Here is a 16196-nt window from a genome sequence, read left to right on the forward strand (position 1 = left end):
ATATATATACTATCTATACTATCTACCAATAATTGTCTGGACACCCCTGTTATTTGAAGTTATGGAACATTTCATGTTTGTTAATGACATAAAAACCAGTGTACAAATAGTATGAAGCAGTATTTCAGCATAGCAGTTGAATACATGTTGTATGGCAACACAATGTGAACCAGTGACTTAGAGAGGTCATTGTGGGCTTTCACATTGGTGGCATATCTATACTTGCCATTGCCACTCAACTGGAACACCCAAAATCAATGGTTGGTAATATCATCAACAAATGGAGAAGTTCTGGCATCACTAGTGCAGGAAAACACCCAGAGCAGCTGCTGAAAATGACTGACATGGACAGGAGGATGTTAAAACAGATGGCATGCAAAAACTGACTACAATTAGCACAGACCATCCATAATGAGTTCCAGAGCAACAGTAACGCCGTGGTGAGCACTAATACTTTATGAAAAGAACTTTATTTACTGGGTTTCCATGAAAGAGCAGTGGCACACAAGCCAAATATCACAACATTGAACAAGGTGGCTCATCTGGCCCGGTGCAAAGAGCATGTGAACTGGACAATTGACCAGTGGAAAACGGCCTCTGGAGCAATGAACCAAGGTTCACCTGTTTCCAGTCTGATGGCAGGGTGCGGAGGCAGCCTGATGAACACTTGTTACCACAGTGTGTTGTACCCACAGTAAAGTTTGGTGGTGGAGCAGTAATGGTGCGTGGTGCATTCAGCTGGTTTGGATTGGGACTACTGGTCATTGTCCGTAGTTCCATGAAGGTAGCTCAGTGCCTTAATATTCTGGATAATCAGGTGCTGCCTACACTGTGGAGCTTTTATGAAATGAACCTGTGTTACTATCAAGATGACAATGCCCCATGCCACAAAGCTGCAGCTGTTATGGAATGGTATGAAGAGATGGGTGTTAAACGACTGCCCTGACTTGGTCAGAGTCCTGATCTCAACCCCCATCGAACACCTCTGGGACAAATTGGAGTGGCAATTGAGATCCATAACAGCATGTTCTCAATCTGTTGCTGAACACAGTGCTGCTGTGATGGAGGAATGGAGATAAATTCCACCTGATGTCTGCTGCACATTGGTGGAAAACCTCCCTTGAAGAGTGCAGTAGGCAATCAAAGCTAAAGGTTTACATACCCGATATTAGGGTTCAGTTGCTGATATCAATTATACATTGCCGAAGTGTCCAGGCAATTATTGGTAGATAGTGTATATATATATTTAATTATTATGCTGTATACAAAAATTTTATTTATATACTCATACTGTCCTTAATTTAACTAAAACAAGCATTGAAATTAGTTCCACCTCATGGCTTGTTCCTTTGTAAATATGGTGCATTGCAATTAAACCTTCTTAATCATTTTAAAAGTAGACCGTTATTGGCCTTTCACCACAGTAAAGATATCCACTATAGCCAACAACCAAAAATCCCCAGGCAAGCTCTGTAGGCATAATGCTATTCAAAAGGAACTTCACTATAGCAGATTATTCATTATAAAAACTATTTGGTCCCCACAAGTTTGCTAAGAGTGCCAACTGTATATCCAACTCAGCAAAAAAAAAAAAATGTGTTTGTGCTTTTGCAGTATTTTTTATTTTTATTATTTTTTTTTTGATAGTACCTGTTTATATTGTTAGTATAACTTATGCTGTATAGGCTATTTTTATAAGATATAGAATGAAAGATAAAGGTATACTTATAAATTTTTGTTACTTAGTCTTTTGATTGTATTGTGGTGACACAGTATGCATTGTATTACATTTGTAGCTTTTGTTGGCAGGTGAGCAGCCATCTCTGCTATTGCTTCTTCCAGATCAAATAAAATCTTTAGTTTTAAAATCACATTCTGAGCATCTAGTAATACAGAGAAATCTGACTAGCCTGAGGAGTATGGACTATGATATCATGCTGGGACTCCTCTTTTGGACAGAATCACAGGTCAGATATTTTTACATGCATTCATCATGAAATGAATCAATGAAAGAAGGCTTAATAAAAATATGTGCTCAATAAAAAGTTATATAAATCTAAGAATAATAATAATAATTATTATTATTATTATTTGACACCTCCAGGGAGTCCTAAGACTCATTGAGGGAGGGTACCTACTCTACAACTCTCCGTCTCCACCACTCAACCTCATCCATAAACCATCTGATCTACACCAACGCCATCTACTGTCCACCATCATCATCACTATTATTTTCACAGACAATCACAAACACCCATGCTTGGATTCGAACCTACAGCCTTTTGGCTGGAGAGCGGATACACTAACCACTCGGCCAACCAAGCTAAACTCTGGAAAAAAAAATTCTAGATGTAGAATTAAAAAGAAAAACAAGAATAGTTGCATATCTAAGTTCAGTTAAAGTTAACATTTAGATTACAGTTATTCAAGTATATCATCATCATCAGTTTCTCAATATGTATCTTCAAGAGACATATATAGGATATTATAATAATGCTGTATGGTTGACATTATTATTAATCTCTTGTCAACAATTTCCCTCTAAAGTATATCGCTTGTCAACACTCCAATATTCTCAGATCTTACTGATACAGTTAGACATTTCCCACTACATCGATCCAACTAGATCTTGGGTTGCCTCTGGGTCTTTTTTCCTGTGATCTTCACATCAAACACCTATTTTGCTAATCTTGTCACTTAAAATAATGGGAGAGGAGAGATTAGAAAAACAAGTGTTTCATGTGAAGATGGTAGGAAAAGACTTAGAAGTAATCTAAAATCTAGATGAATTTATGAAGTTAGAAGTGCCATACCATCTGTGATTAGAACTGCTCACACATTCCTTAATACTAACAATGTCAAGTTCCTTCCTAATATCTTAATTTTTGATGATTCTGTTGCTGATACCATCTGTTCACTCCCCTATTTTTTCTCAGAACTCTCGTGTTTGTGGTCTCCAATCTTTGATATCAGCTGTTTTATTTCTGACCCAACACTCAGATCCACAAGTTAAAATTGTCTTGAATACTGTCTTGTATATAGCCAGTTTAGTGTTTTGGCTAATTACAATGAAGATTCCAATCATTATTGATGGAATCAATAATGATTGACACATAAATAGGCATCATGGAATAAAGAGAATATATTTCTTGAGTTGTTGAGTAACAACTATCTTAGGTAATATGTAATAGGGTTGAGAGTCTTAGATCTGATAATATCACGAAAGGATGTGATTGTGAACAGTGTCTAATCTTGCTCCACTTCGTGAGAGTGACAGTGAGGTGATTACTTGGGTTGTAACCAGTCAGATGAGAACTTACGTGAGGAATGAATGTGTGTGGAACTACAAGGCCAGTGATTATAAAAACTGGCCTTATAGTCCCACACCATACTGCCTCAGATACTCAAAACCACTGTTGCTATTTCCACCTTGTGTGGACATAATTCTCCTGATGTTATCAAGAGTATCCCTCTCCTTTCTTTCTTGCCCATCCTGTTCTCACAAAAAATGTTTCATTTATTCCAGCATTTTTAGGCAAAGAAGCTCAATCGGCACAACAATTTTATCTTCCTCATGTTTGATAAATACTCCTGGCATTCATAAATAAGTGTAGAAATTCATTTCTTGGGTTATAACCAGTCTTGCTCAGGGCTTCTGGTTGTACTGACTATCCCTGTAATGCATTCGTTCATTACTGCTTCCAGAATCCCCTCTCCTTATACTGTTTCTCTGTTCTTCCTGACCTACTCATTTTCCTGTGCAGAGAAATTAGGAGTTGGTTTGGGAAGGATTGGGAACAGGATTTTTAACTTTTCGTCACATTCTCAACTCACATTTTCATCTCTCTCCTCTCCATTCAAAAGCATTTTGGACTTGCCTATGTCACTCTTCTGGTCTACCACATCACCTCTAACTTCCAATGATTCCTTATTCATATTACTCTTTACACTTCCTCTGGCAACAGTCTCATTTCTTTTCAGTTGATTTACACCAAATTCATTTAAATGCAGTCCATCTCCTTTTATACAATTTCATTTGGCCCTCAAATGCATTCCACACACCAAACAAACTGCACCACTTTCTCTGCTCAGCTCTACTTGCATAACATTCATGATTTTTTGCTCACTGTGCTCACTCTTATCACTGTTATAAATTGGCAGCACACACCACTTACCCTTTCTACCACAATTTTGTCATTCACTTCTTCTTCTTCTGCAGCTTCTCCCACTTAAGTGGGGTCATTGTTGATGATGAGTCTCCTCCACATCCTCCTATCTTGGAATGTTACCTCATCCAAGTTCTTCATCCTCAAGCCCTCTTCTACCAGCTCCCTCCATCTCTTCTTTGGCCGCCCACGCTTCCTCCTACCTTGCACATCCATCTGCATGACCCTTCTTCCCATATATTCGTCCTCCCTCCTCATCACATGACCAAACATCGTATGCTTTCTCCAGATCAATAAATGCCAGATGTAGCTCCCATTGTTTCTCTTGAAACTTTTCCATCATCTGCCGTAACCCAAAGATAGCATCTGTTGTTGATCTAAGTCATGAAGCCAAATTGTTCCTTTGCAATCTCCACCTACTTCCTCAATCTTCCATCAAGAACCCTTTCTAGGATTTTCATTGTGTGGGACATCAACTTTATTCCTCTGTAATTTTTACAGTCTTGTGCATCCCCTTTACCCTTGTAGACGGGGACAAGAGTACTCTCCCTGCATTCCTCGTGTATATTTTCCTGTTGGCAAACTTTCATGAACAGGTCCCACAGCAGGTCAATTCTCTCTTCCCCCAGTGCCTTCCATGCCTCCACTGGAATCCTGTCGGGGGCCCACAGATTTTCCATTCCTCATCCTCTTCATGGCCTCCGTCACTTCCACTCTACTGATGTTCTGCACTATCCCCTCAGAAGGCTGGCCATCTTCTCTATGAGTTCTTGCATTTTCCTCATTCAAAAGTCCCTCAAAGTATATTCTCCATCTGTTTCTTATGTCCACATCCCTCCATAATACTCTTCCTTCAGCATCTTTGATCTGCCTCACATGTAAGATGTCCTTTGCTGCTTTATTTCTACATTTCACTAGTTGGTAAATTTTTCTCTGTCCTTCCTTTGTTTCTAATTGATCATACAGATCTTGATATGCCATGCCTTCGCCTATGCCACAACTCTCTTGGTGTCTTGCTTTCTCTCTCTACACCTATATATTTGTTCAAAATATATCCTTAATGTAAATTTGTAAATTCAACCCAGTCATAAACAGTAATATGTTCTTGATGAATAAGAAGTATCTGGTTTGGTAATCACATTAAGATAAGTGTAAAAAAAGCTTGCAAGAACTTAATTTCACTCCTTCCCCACACCATAAAAATAAAATATAGAATTTAAGTGTATATGTGTATGTATGTATATATGTATAATTTAAATGTGTATGTATGTTTTATATTTAATTTGATATTTTAATAATTCTGACAAATTGTTATTATTCTGTGTATTCTATATGTGTAAGTTACTGTATATGAAAAATAGCAGCACCGACAATTATATTTAGCTTCTCATTATAACCATGGCTTTACTAAAGTATCTAAACGAATAGTTGCCAAACTTGTTTTTGTCCACAGCACAAAATTTGAACTAATATTACTGGTTAGAATGAGACTATGGATGGAGGAATGTTCAGGATGTGTTTGTAAAGAGGATAAATAAAATTAATAACATAATGTGAATTTACAAGAAGGATGATGATGATATTTTTTAATGGATTGTGAAGTTCAATGAGCCAAAATTGTGAACAAGAGACAAACTCTACACAGCTCCTCCTGGATAACCTACACATAGTCATTTGCTATTTATCCCTCCTTGTCAGCTCTACTCTGTCACATGTCACACTGCATCAACAGACTCGCTATCTTAACTCTCTCACTTTTTTATTTTGCTACTTCCAGTAATTCTTTCATGTCCTCTCTCATGTCATATACTTTTCTCCTTTTAAGTCATTTGTTCCAGCCAAAATGATCGCTTCTTTCATCTTACCATGTTGTGCTCTAATAGCCTCACTATCATTAATTTTCACACCAGGAAAGTATGATTTTGTCAAACTCTCATCGACTACACCTTTTATGAGTAAATTGCCATACAATTTACTCACACTCGCTCCTTGATTTTTCTTTCTCTTTCATTTTTCTTATCTCGCACTTCTTTCTTTCTGTTATCAAATGATCCACTCGCCAGACATTTTTGCATTCGCTCTTGCTCTACCCTATGTATCACTCCACACAACCGAGCTATCTCCCTCATTGCAGCCAACTCTTCATTATTTACATCAGTCATACTATTCTTTCATATACATTCAACACTTTTATTCAGTTTCTCTTCTACATTCTTACATTCTTGCATTCCCTCAGTTTCAGCAGCTTTCATTTCCTTCCTGTTTTTTTCATTTATGGCATCTTTTATCTTTTCAATCTGCTTCGCACTTATTGCCTCATGGTCTGATAATATATCACACCTCCTACAAACAAGCCTACAGATATTATTATTATTATTATTATTATTATGGATGGACTCCAAGACCTCATGCCAATACCAATTCTGGATCCCAAGACCTCATGGAGTCAAAGACTCATCTGGGAAGTCCTTTTATCACGCACACATCTCATCATACCATGTCTTAAACACACTCAAACTCCTTGCAGACACCACACTCTCAGGCAAGGCATTCCAATCATTCATAACTCTGCACGAAAAAAACCTGCCTCTCACTCCCTACTCACACCCTCTTTATTCAGTTTCCAGGGATGACCTCTGGTTCTCCCCTGATCTCCCACTATTCTCTGTAGAACTTCTCCACCATTGATCCTGTAACAACCCCCATTTCTCCCCTCTTCCTCCTGTCCACCAAACTCTGCAAATTACATCTTCTTAATCTTTCCTCATACTCGACATTCCAGAGGTCAGAAACTACCTTAGTCAGTCACCTTTGGACCCTTTCCAACATCTCTTCATCCTTCTGAAAACTCAGTGACCAAATCTCGGCACAATAGTCCATGTCTGGCCTAATCAAAGCCTTATACAATGGAACAAGTATCTCCCTACTTCTACACATCAGTGTCCTCCGCATCATTCCCAGAGGCCTTTGTGTTGCCATCACAATTTTGGCGATGTGTCCCCTAAATTTTAGATCCTTATCTACTATCACCCCCAGATCTCTTATTTCTTCTACCTCCAACAATATATTCTCATCAAGCATAAATTCTGCATCTCATCTTTGTTTTCCAAATTTTAAAACCTTACATTTTGCAACATTGAACTCGCATCCCCATTTCCGTGCCCAATCACTCAATTTATTCAAGTCTTCTTGTAAGACTTCTTCACTACTCTTTATGGTTTGTCCCAACTTTGCATCATCTGCAAACAACTGAATATCTCCATCCAAATCGTCACCAATATCATTAATATAAAAGTAAAACAGTAATGGCCCTAAAACAGACCCCTGAGACGCTCCACTAGTGACTTGCCTTTTCCTGGATATCATACCCCCATAGCCAGTCTCCAATCCAATGTACTAATCCAATATCCAACCCCATCTGCTCTAGTTTGACTGTCAACTTATCATGAGGTACTCTATCAAAAGCCTTTGCGAAATCCAAGTATATTACTGTGTATCCTTCTCCTCTGTCAGTCATTTTATTGTAATAAGTAAGTAGATTACTAAAACATGATCTCCCTTTAGCAAATCCATAATGTCCATCAAAGATAATACCATTGTTGTCCACCCAATTCTGAATCCTGGTTATCACAACCTTCTCCAACAACTTAACCACAACACCTGACACACACATATAGGATTATAGTTTGATGCTTGAGTTCGATCACCTCCTTTATGAAGTGGCACAATCTTGCCCTCCTTCCACTCCTTAGGAACTTGACCATGTGCAAGACTCGCATTAAAAAATTATGTCAAGGCAGGTATCAACTCCATGGTGCATTCCTTCAGAATACTTGGTGATATATTATAAAGTCCCACAGCCATATTAACATCTATAATAAATTTAGTTTAATCCTTTCTATCCAAGTGTGTGTGCAAACAAAGTTTGTGCCTAAAACTATCTTCAGGACTCCTGAAGGTACTTTCAGGCACAAACTTTGTTTGCACACACTTGGATAGAAAGGATTAAACTAAATTTATTATAGTCTGACCAAGTGAAAAATAAACTTTCAACATCTTTCTCTAAATCCAGAGTAATTTAATAAAAAAGGTGACACACCGTTTGTCAGCTCCTATTGGAAGAGATGACCTTGCTAATGCTTCTGCCTAGTATCTCCACTTGGGCCTGGCTCCCACTGAAGAGACCTCAATAAAGGTCAAAACTAGTCTGGGTAGTGGCCCTTAATGCATAACATTATACATATCCACAAGGTGATGTGTTTTGCATTATGGGAGATACTGAGATAGGAGTGTTGGTGGCTCAACACTCCTATCTCAGTGGTACAACACCCGGTGTTGTACCAACCTCAGTGGTTGGTATCCTATCTCAGTGGTACAACAAGTGGTACAACACCGGGCAACTCCTTTGCAAGGAGTTGCCCGGTGTTGTACCACTTTACCCCAGTCCTGAAGATACTTTCAGGCGCAAACTTTGTTTGCACACACTTGGATAGAAAGGATTAAACTAAATTTATTATAGTCTGACCAGTGAAAAATAAACTTTCAACATTATTAACATCTAGTTTGCTCCACTCCACATACACCTCTTACTCACTCACAGTCAGTCTCTCCTCTCCATCGTCAACTGCTCTCAATCTCTCAATGAAGTCACATTCACAAGATTGAAAGACCTTTATTACTGCTCATTAAGTATCTCCACCACACATTCTGCAACAGCTGTCTTTATACCATTTTCTCCAATTAATGTCATCCTTCCATAATCATTCTTTCTTTTGCTGGCTACATATCGAAAGAACTCCTTAGGATTCTTTTTTGCTTCATTAGCTAACTGCTGTTCATACCTCTCTTTAGCTACCCTCACCAACCAAGTCACCCTCCTTGCCTGGTCTTTGTAGACCTCATGAAATTGGTTATTTCCACTTCTCTTATGCTGCCACCACAAAGCCCTTTTTCTCTGTATCACACGCTTAATCTCTTTATTCATCCATCTCACGCCTACCTTATTTAACCTTCTTGCCCTTGGAATACATTTAGACATTGCAGCTACTATTATCAGATAATTTAAATAAGATAATTTCTGGCGCATTTTGAACTTCATATATTCCTAGACTTTGGAATAGATGAAGTTTAAAATAAACTGATTTTTTCATTTAACATTGCAAAAACTTCCATTGAATTGAATTGCATATCAAATAATTAATAACAGTTCTAGACATTACTTTGACGTGAAGAGTTGAAGGATCTTCCTCAGCCATAGCCAAGTTAGCCAGTCTTGGGCGTGGACAGCAGGATTTTTTTCCCCAGTTTATTCTGGGGTTTTTCATCCCGCAAAGCAGGCAAACTGGCCTTGAGAACTCAACACTACAGGCCATAGGAAACAGCGGGGCATAAGGCTGACCACCCTATCCTGTAAACGGAGTGAGGTCCGATGATCAATGGACCCTCGACACCGCAAGGTAAAAGAGGGTATAAGGAAGATGAGAGATGAGATGAGACATTACTTTGGACAATATGTACAAATGACTCTAAATACACTATCACCTTGACTTAATTGCATTCAATGATGCAGCTTTTTCAAAAACACACAGCAGAATACTCTGATTTTTCTGCTATCTAAACAAACTGTTCAAAAGTAGTTTTTAGCAGAGCAGTATAATATCTTGTTGGATTCTGCTGGAATGTAGCAATTACATCAGTAAGTGAATATGCTGTGGAGCTTGAATTGATAGCATTTCATTTTTTATAAAAGATAAAATACTACCAAGTTTGCCTCAGGCATTTAAAAGTTTTGTACACTGCACATGCATTTAGTGCTCTCTCTCTCTCTCTCAGATCTAACATCTCCTGCATTGTATCATTGGATGTTTCCCTGTGTTAGATCCCAAGCCATGATATCACTATTATTATTATTAAATTAAAATTTGGTTGGATATGCAGATGATGTTGCATTACTTGCAGAAAATGAAGATGATCTCCAAATCAGCTGCAAAGGATATATTGCAATTTTTGAATGAGAACTTTATCAATATATCATACCAGTGTAAATGATGCCATGCAATATATAGAAGAGGCAAGTATTAGGAGAATTGGAAGTGAAAGAATCAGAGGCATATCAGATCTTGGTTGATTTAGATGTTAATAAGGCTGTGGGAATGGATGACATATCACCATGTATTCTTAAGGAATGTGTACAACAGTTGGCTATGCCCTTGACCTGGTTATTTAATGAAAGTCATGCAGTGGATAGGGTTTCTAAAGAGTGGAAAGAAGGCAAAATAGTACCACTCCACGAGCATGGTTCTAAGACAGAAGTCTCCAACTATAAGCCAGTCTGTATAACTGCAGTTGTGGTCAAGGTATTGGAGAAATTGGTAAGGAATAGAATAATATTGGGTTGATGGACATAGCATTCTTTATGATGGTCAGCATAGATTTGTAAAGGGTAGGTCCTGTTTTAGTAATTTACTTGCATTTTATGATAAGCTAACAAGTGTGTTAGATAATGAGAATCATATAGCGATATTCTTGGACTTTGCAAAAGCGTTTGATAAATTACCACATAATTATTGAGTTCGAGGTTATATCGTAGTGAGTAGTGTTTGTGCAAGCTCCTGATAAGATAAGTATTATTTTCAGTTATCGTTGATAAAATTACTTAATATTGCATAGTTTTGTTTGCCTCGCGTATTTTAGTGCGTCTGTTTGTGTGTTTTTGGTGTGTTATAACTTATAATTTGATAAAACACGTTGCAAATAAGTATGGCACCTGTACGAAGGAAAATGGCGGCCAGTAATGATGGTTCGCCATCTTTATCAAAGAACGGTAGTATAAAAGAAATGAGTCAGTGTACTAGCTGTGAAATGTACGCTTTGCAGAGTGCGGTCGGAGTGTGGTTAGAAGATAATAAAGGATTGAATGTGTGTAGAAAATGTAGGGAGAATGAGGAATTGTAGCGTATTTCAGATTGTGAGTGTGATATTTTTGTCAAACTTCAGAATGAAGAAAATAGTGATATGACGAGAAATGGCAAGGTTGTACATGAGAATTGTGAGAGTGTGAATATAGAAAGTGTGAATGATAGTATTAATGATTTCTTAGAGAATAAAAAAGATGAGATAGATGCATTGAGTGAGATTGCGTTGTTGAATGGTGCGATAGAAAGGGCAAAACAGCAGCTAGAGTGCATGAACAAAAGTTGACTGAATGAACCAACCAATAATAAAAGGTATGACAGGAAAAATAGACGTATGAATGTGAACATGAACAAAATGAAGGATAGTGCTGTATGGAGACTCGTTAGTACGAGGTGTGTTAGTAGAGGATTTGACAAAATCATACCAACCTGGTGCGACCATTAAGGACGTAACTGAGTCTATTAGAGAGCAAAAGGAAAGGGTGAAAGAAATGATTGTTGTGGCAGGTACGAATGATTTGAAAGGAGATAAAATGGAAATGATAGAAGACCTGAATGAATTGTTTGAGGTAGCAAAAGAAAAGAGTGAGAGAGTTAGAATGATTAGTCTTTTGCCATGGTATGACAGTGAAATGTTTAAAAGGAGGGCCATAATTGCAAATGACTTTATGCATGGGTTATGTATGACGAGTGGTGTGGAATTTGTGGATGTGTGGAGTGAGTTTCATGGGTGAAAGGATCTGTATAAGATGGATGGCTTGCATTTGAATGGTTACGGTGTAAGAAGACTTGAGAAAGTGTTGCTGAATGTAGTGGATGTGCCAATTCAGGGAAACTAGATTTGTTAAGGGTGGGGGGAGTAGATATACAGTCCTTAGGGAGGCAGTTGAATGTAAGAATGAATATAATATGCCAGAGCAAATAAGGACAACAAATCAGAGTGGGATAGTTAATATAAGGCATCAAGGTAGGGTTGGGGCTAATAGGGGTCTTAAATTCATGTACACTAATACTAGGAGTATTAGGAACAAGAAGGAAGAGTTTTTGGCCATGGTTGGCACTTCCAGACCACAGGTTATTGGTATTAGTGAGACATGGCTGACTGTAGATGATATAGCCAGTGGGATTGAATGTGATGGGTATAGTATGTTCAGGAATGACAGAGAGAATAAAATGGGGGGAGGAGTATTGTTGATGATAGCTGATGAGCTACAGCCAAGGAGAACAGAAGTTGAATTGCAGGATAGAGAAAAGACCACATTTGAGGCCATTTGGTGTGAGATTGTGGCTAGCAGAACTAAATATACAATTGGGTGCTGCTATAGACCAGGTGATGGAAAAGATGGTGGTGACAGTATGCACAAGCAAATAGAAGAAATGAGTGGAAGGAGGATAATTATTATGGGAGATTTCAACTATGGTCGCATTGATTGGAGTGAGGAGAGGACACACACACGGGAGGAAGGAATTGGATTTTATGCGGTTATTAAGGGATAACTATCTGCGACAGCATGTAATGGAAAATACTAGGGGTCAGAGAGTGCTTGACCTAGTAATTACATCTGAGGATTTGGCTGTAACAAATATGACCACATTGCCACCAATTGGTGAGAGTGATCATAGGGTCTTGACTTGGGAGGTGGCTAAAGGTGTAGAATTTTCAATTAAGACAGGGTACATGTGGAATTATTGGGCCGGAAAGTATGACAAGCTTAGGAGTTTGATTGGTTCAGTGCCATGGCATGTACAACTGCAAGGACTAGAAGTTGATAGTGCATGGGAGGTAGTTAAGAAGTGCTTGCAGGAAGCAATGGCTGACTGTATACCTAGAGTCCGAATAATAAATCAAGTAGGGGTTAAATGGATGAATAACACCATTAAGATTGAGCTGCAAAAAAAGAAACAACTATGGAGGGAATTTAAGGAGAAAGGTGACCGGCAGGCACATGAACGGTATAAAGCGCAGGCCAGAAGGGTGACGAGTGTGGTAAGAAAAGCAAAAAAGGATTACGAAAGAACATTGGCCATGCAGGCTAAAGAGAATCTTAAACAGTTTTTTAGATATGTAGCAAGTAAAAGGAAAAATGTACATGGCAGAATGATTTTAAAGAATGCCGATGGTAGGGAGGTAACTGAATCAGTTGAGATAGTTGAGTTACTGAGTGAGCACTTTGCAAGAATATATCATCCAGGTGGTGACATTGCAGAAAAGAATAAACCAGTAGATTATACGGGAATTGTGGTGAATGAAGTGGAGGTGAGTAGTCTATTGCATAACCTCAATGTCAATACATCTGTGGGATTAGATGGTATACCAGCTCGTGTTGTACGAGAAGCAGCTAAAGAATTGTCAGTACCCTTGACCATTTTGTTTAATTTGAGTCTCGGGGTTAGTCCTGAGCGGGTGGAAAGAGGAGAAAATAGTTCCACTGCATAAAGGTGGTTCCAAGACTGCTGTTGTAAATTACCGACCGATTAGCATATCAGGAATCATTGTCAAGGTCTTGGAGAAATTGGTCAAGAAAAGAATACAGGATTGGATAGATGAAAATGGGATGTTGTATGGGGGACAGCATAGTTTTGTGAAGGGTAGATCATGCCTGAGTAACTTGCTCATGTTTTATAACACAGTGACAGCTGAACTGGATAGGGGTAATGGGTTTACAGTGATACTACTGGACCTTGCCAAGGCCTTTGATAGGATACCACATGGAACCCTAATCAGTAAACTGGAGCAGATGGGGATAGATATAGGGTTGGTGAGAGGGATAGGAGGGTGGTTGAAGGAGAGATACCAGAGAGTGGTTTATTCAGGAGTGGAGTCTAAAAGACGTCTTGTGACTAGTGGAGTGCCGTAGGGCTCTGTTCTTGGACCACTGCTTTTCAATTTGTTCATCAATGATATTGGAAAGGATCTGAGAGGAAGTGTTCACTTGTTTGCTGATGATGCAAAGTTGGGTAGAGCAATTGTGAGTGCACAGGATGTCAAAATTTTACAGGATGATTTGGATAGTTTGGAGGACTGGGCTAGGAAAAATGGATGTCAATTTAATGTGGCAAAGTGTAAGGTTATGCACTTTGGGGTGAAAAGAATAGCAGCAGTATATCGCATTGGTGGAACCGTACTGCAGGAGATTGATGAGGCCAGGGATTTGGGAGTGTTGGTGGATAGGGAGTTGAAGTTTAGGGGGCACATTGCAAAAGTGACTAAAACAGCTCACCAAATCACTTGGCTTCTGAAAAATACTTTAACATGCAGAGACAAACAAGTTGTTGTTCCTCTGTATCGAGCCTTGATAAGACCCCATCTGGACTTCTGTGCCCAGTTATGGGCACCAGGGTTTCTTCGTGATGGGGAGGAAGTTGAGAGGGTCCAGAGACGAGTGACCAAGATGATAGCAGGTCTGTGGAATGAACCTTATGAGAATAAGTTGAGGATTTGTGGGTTGCAGAAATTGGACGATAGGCGAAGGAGGGGTGATATGATTGAGACATTCAAATTACTGAAGGGTTTTTATAAGATTGATCCAGAAGATATTTTTGAAAATATGACTGGTGGTGGGAGGACTAGGGGCCATGCATGGAAGCTGGGCAAGAGCGTGGTTGACAAGGGTGTTAGAGCTAGGTTTTTAACTTGGAGAGTGGTGAATGAGTGGAATAAGCTTCCAGAGTCTGTTGTGGGTGCTACGACCGTGAATGAGTTCAAGGCAAGGTATGATAGAGACTGTGTGAATGTTGAATAGTTGTTCTTGACATGATGTTAGGCCTCCCTCGATGAGTCTGTCGACTCCTTGGAGTTTCCTGGAACAATAATAATAATAAGTTGGTATATGAACTACAGAGGATGAAACACTCTTCATGACCAGCACTCCAGAGTCATATTACTTTGGTCATTCATCTTTGGACCCTCTCTCATGTTTCCAGATCACAATGAAAATCAGGTGACCAAATCTGAGCATAAAATTCCATATGTGGTCTGACCAATATAGAGGTGCTGCCACCTCTATATTGGTCAAAATATAGAGGTGCCGCCACCTCCTTATTCTTACATGTCAATGTACTTTTTATCATAGCAGGTATACGATGTTCAGTTTAGCAATACTTGTGACATGCCCTCAGAATTTCAGTTCACTGTCTATCATCATTCCAAGATCCTAAATCTCATCCACTTCTTGAAGTGGATGAGATTTAGGTTATTGAAATTAATATTAAAGCTGCAACCCCACTCATTTATCCAAGCTAAAAGTATATTCAAATCTTTCTGTAAAGAATTAACATTAGCACTATTCCTGATAATTCTACCTAATTTTGCATCACCTGCAAAGATTTGAAGATCTCCAATCAATTCACACAAAATATCATTAACAAATAAGTTAAACAGTAGAGTCCCAAGAACAGAACTGAGGCATGCCACTGGTTACCTTTCATTTCTGAGACACTGCTCCATCATACACAACTTTCTGGTATCATTCAGTGATCTAATCTCTGATCCATCTAACCAATATACTCTATATACTCACTACTACAAGCTGCAGACATTGCAGCTAACTAATGCCCTAAGATACTATCATCTGCCTGTCTTATGCACAGATTATAGGCTGATAATAAGAAAAAATTCAATATCCCAGTGTTAAACATCATAGATAGAGACAACAACAAACTGTAACAGATAAAGCCTATGATTAAACCCTAGCAGTTCGGTTCTGTGCATATTCATAATTATTATCATCATTAAACCTTCATGAAGTCAAAATAACTCACTGTGAGAGATCCCACTGTCACATGCAGACAGCTGATTTCTTCTTCTTTAGCCTCGTTCCATCCACTGCTGGATTATAGCCCCCCCCCCCCCCTCAACTTTTCAGTTTTGTCTGTCTTTAGCCAATATCCATGATCTCATGCCCAACCTTTGTAGATCATCCCTCCGTCTTGTTCTTTGGTAACTTTTCCTTCTCATGATATCCACTCCTTGCTTAATTTTATTATTATTATTATTATTATGTGACACCTCCAGGGAGTCACAAGACTCATCGAAGGAGAGTGTGCCAACAGCATTGAACAATTAACCCCTTCCAACTACTATCTGCACTCAAACTTGCTTAACTTTTTGCAAGCC

At 38.8% G+C, this 16196-nt stretch overlaps 1 protein-coding gene across 1 annotated transcript in view; it reads left to right on the top strand.

Annotated features, from left to right (window-relative positions):
• The window catches only part of LOC150092758 (low-density lipoprotein receptor-related protein 2-like), a 599453-nt gene that overhangs the window by 523135 nt on the left and 60122 nt on the right, over positions 1-16196 (top strand). The window contains exon 25 of the mRNA XM_090414271.1: positions 1810-1967. Within this exon, the coding sequence (XP_090270397.1) occupies positions 1810-1967 (158 nt within the window). The remainder of the gene's footprint in view (positions 1-1809; positions 1968-16196) is intronic.

This window comes from Typopeltis vanoorti, chromosome 25, assembly GCF_054136105.1.
Source record: "Typopeltis vanoorti isolate ZY-2024b chromosome 25, IOZ_Tvanoo_1.0, whole genome shotgun sequence".
NCBI classification, from domain to species: domain Eukaryota; kingdom Metazoa; phylum Arthropoda; class Arachnida; order Uropygi; family Thelyphonidae; genus Typopeltis; species Typopeltis vanoorti.